Source organism: Convolutriloba macropyga, chromosome 3, assembly GCF_964194025.1.
Source record: "Convolutriloba macropyga chromosome 3, txConMacr16.3, whole genome shotgun sequence".
Taxonomy (NCBI): Eukaryota; Metazoa; Xenacoelomorpha; order Acoela; family Convolutidae; genus Convolutriloba; species Convolutriloba macropyga.
In genome coordinates, this window is record NC_134470.1 from 905,823 (window position 1) to 915,497 (window position 9,675).

The following is a 9,675-nucleotide window of genomic DNA, read 5'->3' on the forward strand; positions in this document are numbered from 1 at the left end:
AATGATTTTAAGTTGAAATTCAATGCGCCAGATAAATTGTTCCCTTACTTTTTGTGTCACGGCTCTCGAGCTTCAAAAGATACAAGTATAGTAAATGGCAATTCCCATCCGTTGATTTAACTGCGAAGCAATATAAGTATAGTTCTTTGATTTTTTAATCATATCAACCAAGGAGGCTCAGTAATTTGCGTTTGCACATAACGATCTGACCCCGCTTATCCGCATTTTTGGCTCAATTGTCTACTAAATGAGGAAGAGATAGAAAACTTTCAAAAATATCATCTACTGATCAAAAACCAAAATTGAATAAAAAACTGCTTACAACTTAAAATCACTTAGAAATTGAATTGCTGAAATTGAATTGCCCCCCCCCCCGTTAGAAAAAGACCGGCTATTTTCCAAAACTGACAAACACCCACCCCCCTTTAGTACAAAATCGCCCCATCTGTGCTATACATTACCACAAAATTACTTGGCCTACAGTTAAGATAGCCAAATATCAGTTTCCATTGGCGCTAGAAAAAGGCAGACGTACCTAAATATACAATTGAGAAAATGGGAATATTGCTTTCTGATTGGCTGATTGGTCAACAAATTCTCCATATTTTAAAATAGATATGAATGTTAAAGCAAAATTTCTCAGAAAACGGGATGAGCTGAAAGAGAATTATATTTTTCGGGCCAAACTGGTCTTACGTTCGGTTGTGATAGATTCATATCAAGTCCCACGGGCCGCTGAGGCTTGGCCATGGCCCGCGAGGCATGGCCAGATGCGGCAAAAAATCCAGGCTATGTCAAATTTAGGCTAATTGAACGCATAAAGGTACAGTGTTTTAATTTTCTCAACCAATCACATTCGTTGAAATTTCTACATTTTGGTACGTCTATTACTCTGTAAGCGGCCATGCCGCTCATGCGCTGTGGGATGTAATCCGGAAAGAACGGGTTGGTTACCGCGGCGAAGTGCGCCCACCGATCGACCAGTTGGATATTCTTTTCGGGCTGCATTCCAATTCGGCTAATTTTCTTAGCATAGTATATTTTGCTGTAATGAGTTTAACATAGTAAGCCCATACATGGAAGGTTATACGTCGTCTCTGGTTGGTTAATAAATATCTCGCCAAACTTCTGTTCAAGATTGCACCCCCTTTTTGCAAAAAGGGGGGAAATTGATGAAAAGATCCAAATAACCGTTTAAAATGATTTTCATACCTTCCTCAATGGTGTATTTCTAACATGGCAAACTTCAATCCCAGTTTTTAACAAGATTTGCTTATTCTGAAAAGTATCCAAATTAGCCAATTGTCGAAAATAAGTCACGATAACACAAAAATTTGCCAAAAATTTGACGAAAAACGACCGGAAAACGCAAAAATTTAACCCAACAAATATCAAAAACAGCTCAGGAAAGGGTAACAATTAGCTGACAAATTGCCAAGAACAGATCTGGAAAACGCTTAAATCTATATCTCCGACCCTATTAAAACGATTGTGACGGGACCGTAGCTTAATTCGGAAGAACTTCTGATCCGAACTTTTTTCAATTTTAGAATTGTATGAAGACTTCCTCAAGAATGAAAAAGGGAATAAGCCCCACATTTACAGTTGCCAAATAATTACATAGGCTTTGAGTTCAGTAGAGAAAAGCTATTCCAAAAAATCTGTTCATTGCAGATAAGAAAAGGTTTTCTGCTTTCCGAGAAAAGGTTCGAATTTCCACAATTTAAACCTCGTCTTGGTAAAATAAATTTGAGTATAAACCTGCAAACCACATACAAAATTTACATCTTTTTCTTAAAAATCATACTCATCAAAATGCTTACATTTCGTTGAATACTAACCTTAAGTTTCAACAGCATGAGATTGTGACATCGATAACAATTGAAGACAGATTGTTCATTTATTTTAAGTATTCAGGTCAACCGTAAATAAATAATTTTATTGAGTTTAAACATTAGCCTAACATTCAAGTTTTAATTCAGAAATAAAATTTGATCACAAAGCCTAATAAACATTAAATTTTTACTGTTTTCAAGTTAAACAGACAAAATGAACAAAATTTAACTGTTTGATTTCAATTTCCATGCAAAATTAGACTAAATTTGAGCTTGCAAAATTTATATTCCTTGTATTTTCTAGCCCTCCCCATGTTATAGAAAAAACCAAAATAATTTGACCTTTTGCTCCACTTTGCGCGCAAATCAAGTTACTATTTTGAATGCGTTTAGTAAATTAATAAATTGAAATATTTTCATACTTTTTGAATTTGCGCACTCATAGACTGTAGTTGTCGGAAAATTTTTTCAGAACAAGGCTTACCAAGTATCAGTACTCTACTGCCATTTGTTGGGTCTCATGTGAAATCCCACTGCCAATTACATTTTAAAATCATATTGTCTAAATCCAAACCGAGCCCATTGTCCGACAAGTTCACAACCAGAGTACAGAGCAAAGTAAGTTCTCGTTTCTCAGAAAACTGAAATTCTTGTTGTTTTAGTTTAAAAAAATCCTCAGCAAAATGTTAAACAAAAATGCGTTGGTTATTAGGTTCGACCTCTAAATGTTATGGCAAATTGAAATCACAACGAAAATTTTGAGAGATTCGAAATTACGCGCTGCTGAAACATGAAAGTATGATAGAAGAGTCACGCGTAACAATCTCAATTTCATATCAGCTAAAGCAACTGGTGTGCTTTTTGGAGGTCAGTAGGCGATAAAGCGAAATGAGTGCGCAAATTCAAAAACTGTGAAAATTTTTCAATTTATTAATTTATTAAACGCGTTCAAAATAGTAACTTGATTTGCGCGCAAAGTGGAGCAAGAGGTCAAATTAAATTAGTTTTTCTATAACATCGGGAGGGCTAGAAATTACAAGGAATATAAATTTTGTAAGCTCAACTTTAGTCTAATTTTGCATGGAAATTGAAATCAAACTGTTAAATTTTGTTCATTTTGTCTGTTTAACTTGAAAACAGTAAAAAATTAATGTTTATTAGGCTTTGTGATCAAATTTTATTTTTAATTAAAACTTGAATGATAGGCTAATGTTTAAACTCAATGAAATTATTTATTTACGGTTGAACTGAATGCTTAAAATAAATGAACAATCTGTCTTCAATTGTTCTCAATGTCACAATCTCATGCTGTTGAAACTTAAGGTTAGTATTCAACGAAATGTAAGCATTTTCATGAGTATAATTTTTAAGAAAAAGATGTAAATTTTGTATGTGGTTTGCAGGTTTATACTCAAATTTTTTTTTACCAAGACGAGGTTTAAATTGTGGAAATTCGAACCTTTTCTCGGAAAGCAGAAAACTTTTTCTTATCTGCAATGAACAGATTTTCTTGGAATAGCTTTTCTCTACTGAACTCAAAGCCTATATAATTATTTGGCAACTGTAAATGCGGGGCTTATTCCCTTTTTCATTCTTGAGGAAGTCTTCATACAATTCTAAAATTGAAAAAAGTTCGGATAAGAAGTTCTTCCGAATTAAGCTACGGTCCCGTCTCAATCGTTTTAATAGGGTCGGAATTATAGATTAAACCGTTTTCCAGATCTGTTCTCGACAATTTGTCAGCTAATTGTTACCCTTTCCTGAGCTGTTTTTGATATTTGTTGGGTTAAATTTTTGCTTTTTCCGGTCGTTTTTTGTCAAATTTTTGGCAAATTTTTGTGTTATCGTGACTTATTTTCGACATTTGGCTAATTTGGATGCTTTTCAGAATAAGCAAATCTTGTTAAAAACTGGGATTGAAATTTGCCATGTTAGAAATACACCATTGAGGAAGGTATGAAAATCATTTTAAACGTTTATTTGGATCTTTTCATCAATTCCCCCCCTTTTTGCAAAAAGGGACTGCAATCTTGAACAGAAGTTTGGCGAGAGATTTATTAACCAATCAGAGACGACGTATAACCTTCAATGTATGGGCTTACTATGTTAAACTCATTACAGCAAAATATACTATGCTATGAAAATTAGCCGAATTGGAATGCAGCCCGAAAAGAATATCCAACTGGTCGTTCGGTGGGCGCGCTTTGCCGCGGTAACCAACCCGCTCTTTCCGGATTACATCCCACAGCGCATGAGCGGCATGGCCGCTTACAGAATAATAGACGTACCAAAATGTAGAAATTTCAACGAAGGTGATTGGCTGAGAAAATTAAAACACTGTACCTTTATGCGTTCAATTAGCCTAAATTTGACATAGCCTGGATTTTTTACCGCATCTGGCCATGCCTCGCGGGCCATGGCCATGCCTCAGCGGCCCGCGGAACTTGATATGAATCTATCACAACCAAACGTGAGACCAGTTTGCCCCGAAAAATATAATTCTCTTTCAGCTCATCCCGTTTTCTGAGAAATTTTGCTTTAACATTCATATCCTATTTTAAAATATGGAGAATTTGTTGACCAATCAGCCAATCAGAAAGCAATATTCCCATTTTCTCAATTTTATATTTAGGTACGTCAGCCTTTTTCTAGCGCCAGTGGAAACTGATATTTGGCTATCTTAACTGTAGGCCAAGTAATTTTGTGGTAATATATAGCACAGATGGGGAGATTTTGTACTAAAGGGGGGTGGGTGTTTGTCAGTTTTGGAAAATAGCCGGTCTTTTTCTAACGGGGGGGCAATTCAATTTCGGCAATTCAATTTCTAAGTGATTTTAAGTTGTAAGCAGTTTTTTATTCAATTTTGGTTTTTGATCAGTAGATGATATTTTTGAAAGTTTTCTATCTCTTTCTCATTTGGTAGACAATTGAGCCAAAAATGCGGATAAGCGGGGTCAGATCGTTATGTGCAAACGCAAATTACTGAGCCTCCTTGGTTGATATGATTAAAAAATCAAAGAACTATACTTATATTGCTTCGCAGTTAAATCAACGGATGGGAATTGCCATTTACTATACTTGTATCTTTTGAAGCTCGAGAGCCGTGACACAAAAAGTAAGGGAACAATTTATCTGGCGCATTGAATTTCAACTTTAAATCCTTGCGTAAAAAACATAGCCAAAAATTTAACAACTGTCCTGCGACTCTTATTAGATTTCTTGGAATGAAACTCTCTTGCCCTAATGAAGTTTCGCGTACAATTACGTACGAAACATTCTGAGCATTCAAAAGGAGGGAGAGTTGAGAATAGATTAAGAACTTAGCCCACAGATATCCGGAAAATGGCCACGATAGACGCTTGTGGCCTTCCAGGGAATTGAAACAACTGAAGAAATAAGATAGACCGATTGACCACCAGTCCTTTAATAGTCCACAAGACGTTTTAGTTAGATTCGGACTGTCATTTTTTTGAAACACATTTAAAGTTTCTTTATTATACATTTAAAGTTACTTTATTATGCATTTAAAGTTACTTTGCATTTACAAAAATGGCTAATGCCTAGCAATTTTTTTATTGCTTCGTATTCCTTCATAAATTACTGTAGTAACAGAAAAATATGATATCGCACATAACATTCCAATCCCTTAAATAATAGACTACAAATTTGAAAAACGAAATTTTATCCTCAGTTAACCCTTTGAACTTGATCATGCTCACGCAACAACTTTCAATTAGTCTTAACACATCTTTCAGTGAGATTTAGTTCAATGTCAGCTCTTTTTTGTCTTCTATAAAAACAGGTGAAAATTGTATATAACAAGAAATACAAAACTTTCCCGTGAGCTTATAATGCCATGATGAAGTTTGACAATAACTGAATGAAACCTGATGACTTCATTCAACGAAAATCAAATCAGGTGATTGACAATATATACAAGTTTCATGCCGTTAGAAATGACGAAAACTGCGCAGACCGTATAGAACAGTGTGTATAAAAGCTCTGAGAACTGAAATAGAAATATTCAGGATTGTTTAATTGCTCTCGAACGAATTTTGAAGCAGTTATTCAAAAGGTGTTTTCAATGCAAAAATTTTGCATACATTGAATTAAATTTTAGTTGGATGGTTAGTTACAGTGTGCCAAACTAAAGGTAACTGTAATGAAACATATATTCTAGACTTTTGGTTGCTCTTATTTGGTTGCGACTTCTTGTCAGATGATTTTGGGAAAGAGTGACTCTCAGGTTTTTGGCGGTAGTTTTAATCATCAGCAAATGTCAAGCTTTTCTTGAGTTCCCAAGGTCATTGGGAACATGCTCCAAGAAGGAGGGCAGGGGTTGAAGATCATCTTGATTGTCGTTTGATCCGATATCCTTGAACCTATATAATTGGAAATGAAAATCCTGTAGGGGTAATAACATCAAAGGGGGTGGATGTAGCTGATGTTGCCTAAGATCGGTGCGAAAAATTTGAATTTAAAAAACTACGGAGAAAAACCCGTGAGCGGCCGGCGACCGGACGCACGAACGAGCCGTAAGCCGTTTTTACTTTGGCAACTCTTACTTCGCCGTATCGTCCAGGGGATGTTTCCACAACTCTTCCAAGGGGCCAGATTCCTCTCGGAGTCAAGTCTTTGAGTACCCACATAACATCTCCAACTTTCAGAAGAGGCTGGTTGTTGTCTGTCCATTTACGTCTCTTGAGTAATGTCGGCAGGTACTCCTTAATCAAACGCCGCCACACGTGGTTCATCAACTGCTGCACGTGCTTCCAGTTCCTGAAACTAGCTGGCTGTTGATCTCCAAAGATTCCGGGTGGCAGGGAATTGTACGGGCGTTGAATGGGGAAATGGTTAGGAGTGAGTGTTTCTTCGTTTTCAGGCTGATCAGCAACGTTTGTCAAGGGTTTGGAATTCAGGATTGCTTCGACTTCAACCATTATTGTCTCAAAGATGTCGAAGGAGAGACGCATAGATCCTAGAATGATTAAGAGTGTCCTCTTGGCGCTCTGAATTAATCGCTCCCACGCGCCACCGAAATGAGGGCCGTATGGTGGTTTAAATTTCCATGTGGTTTTGACTGGAGCTAGGGCTTTATAAATCTTGTATTTGTCTAAAGCCTTAACCGACTTCTTCAGCTCTTCGAAGGCGCCGACAAATGTTTTTCCGTTATCGCTGTACAATAAAATAGGTTGGCATCTTCGGCAGGTGAGTCGTCGATATGCATTGAGGAAGGTGTCTGTATTTAAATCTGGACATGTTTCTAAATGGACTGCTCGCGTAACAAGGCATGTAAAAATAAGTCCATAATGTTTCTCGATTTTGCCTTGTTTGTCCTCAATATAAAACGGGCCAAAAAAGTCCAGTCCTGTGTTGGCAAACGGAAATTTAGTTTCTTCTGTGGGGAAGCGGAATGCAGGAAGTGGGGCCATTATTGGTTGTATATTCTGAGTGTCAAAACGGCGACACAGAAAACATCGGTATTTCATTGATAGGAGTGCTTTTCGCAGTCCGATGACGCAGTAACGTTGTTGCACGAATGCTTTGACCGGTTCCGTTGCTTGATGAGCACAAATTCTGTGAGCGTGTTCAAGGTATAGTCGAGCGATCTTTTCCTTTGCGTCCAAAATTATTGGACATTTTTCGATCTCCAATTCTGTTGGAGCAAATAAGAGACGGCCACTAGATCGTAGGAGTCCGTTTTGGTCAATTATTGGATTCAAGTTTCTCAATTTGCTCTTGGCGTCTAACTTTTGTGTTCTTTTTAATGCGTTGACTGTTGAAGAGAAAGCATTGTTTTGAGACAATTTTAGCAGAAAATTGTGAGATAAACAGACATCATCTTTTGTGAATTGACTTTTGTTGGAACGATTCTTCTTAGCTCTGTAAATTAAATTGAAGACAGTTGCGAGGGTTAAAAGTAGCTTATTCCATGTTGAAAAGCGGTTCGGGTCTAGAACAGGTTTGATTGGTGTTTTTGTTTTTCTGGTTACGGCACCCACGGTTGAAATCTTTTTCATATCTTTCCAAGAACTTTCAATGTTCTGCAAAAATTGTGGTGCTGTAAGTCATTTCGTGGGGATTTCTGATGGCTCAAGGCCACGCGTTCCATGGTCGGCTGGATTAATATTACTTGTGATATGATTCCACTCATCAGTTTCAGTTGTTTTCTTAATTTCTTCGAGTCGATTCGAGACGAAAACGTTTTGTTTCTTAGTTGAGCTGATCCAATCTAAGACAACACGACTATCGGTCCACATGTAGACTTTTTCAAACTTTAATGTCATTTCGGTTCGTATCAATGTGCGGAGGCGTGTACCTAAAACGGCCGCTTCGAGTTCTAATTTTGGCACACTAATTTGTTTTATTGGTGCAACTTTGCATTTTCCAAGCAGAAAAGATGTTTGAAAAATCTCGTCTTGTTTTTGGGTGCGAATGTAAGCAACTGCTGCCAATGCAACAGTTGATGCGTCAACAAAGACATGGAGATGGTGATAATTTTCCTGATTCGTATAGGAGTTCAACCATCTGGGGATTTCGATATCAGGCATTGCAAAGTAACTATCGAGCACTTTTTGTAGGTTGGAATGAAGTTCTTCTGGAAATGGTTCATCCCACTTCTTGCCTAGCTTCCAGACTTGTTGTAAAAGCATTTTGATTCTAATTGTGAGCGGGGACAAAATTCCTAGGGGATCAAAAATTGTTGATACTAAGCTGAACATATTCCTTTGTGTATATTCACTTGCATTTCGGGGAAATTGTTCTAATGTCTTCATTAGAAAACAGTCAGTTCTGGTATTCCATTTCTGACCGAGGACGCTATTGATCTCTTTCAGTTAATCTCGATCTTCTTGCTCAATGAACCTTAGGGCTTCATGTTTGTTTGACACAAATTTTGTCAAGCGAAAGCCACCTTTATGAGGGCTATCTTTAGTCTGGTTAATGGTTTCAATTGCTTCTTCTATAGACGGCAAAGAATGGATATAGTCGTCCATATAAAAATGGTTCTTTATTGCATTAACTGCTTTTGGAAATTCAATTGCATTATCTTCTGCGCAACCGTTCAGAACGAAAATTGCACAAAAGGGGCAGCAGGTTGCTCCAAAAATTAATCTGGTGAACTGGTATTGGTTAACCATCTCTTCATTGGGCCAGAGAAAGCGTAATGCAGATTGGTCCTCATGCCTTATTGCTATCTCATGAACATGCCTTCGATATCAGAGAGAATGGCAACTGGGTTTTCACGAAATCTCAGAAGAATTCCTACCAAGTTGTTCAGCAAATCTGGTCCTGTGATCAAATTGGAGTTCAAAGATTGTCCTCTAAACTTGGCCGCAGCATTTGCTACTCTGCGCACTTTTCCGGGCTTGTTTGGATTAACCACCGGGTCATGAGGCAAATACCAAATTTTCTCGGGTTCTGGCTGCTGCATTTCAACTGGCTTGACATAAAATTTTTGAAGATCTGTTGTGAGAGTTTGCTCATACAACTCTTTCAATTGGAGGTCAATACTGAGTCGCTTCTGAAGACTTCAGCTGGCTGAGAGCTGCAAAGTAATTTTTTTCAATTCTCAATGGTTTTTTCCAAGGCAGTCCAATTTCGTACCTCTCACCATGGTAGCTGATTGTTTTGTTCAATATATCAAGGGCTTCCTTGTCAACGGGATTTTTAGATTCACGCTCGGGTTGAGTTCCTTCGGCTTCAATTTTCCAGAATTGCTCAAGCATTTCATCGAGAGGCTGATCGTCGGAGCTTCTTCGTGATACGCGGTACACGTACTGTTTCTGCTGGTGAGATCGTTGTTTGGGTTGCTTTTGCACTCTTTCATACTCTCCAGCTA

At 37.6% G+C, this 9,675-nt stretch overlaps 1 protein-coding gene across 1 annotated transcript; it reads right to left on the bottom strand.

Moving 5' to 3' along the window:
• Positions 1–468: 468 nt before the first annotated feature.
• On the bottom strand, positions 469–7,267 carry LOC142335823 (uncharacterized). Its single transcript, XM_075384152.1, has 3 exons — positions 6,366–7,267; positions 892–1,045; positions 469–477 (listed from the first exon to the last, which is right to left on the bottom strand). The coding sequence occupies exons 1-3, from the start codon at positions 7,265–7,267 to the stop codon at positions 469–471; spliced, it is 1,065 nt and encodes a 354-aa protein (XP_075240267.1).
• Between the last annotated feature and the right edge of the window lie 2,408 nt (positions 7,268–9,675).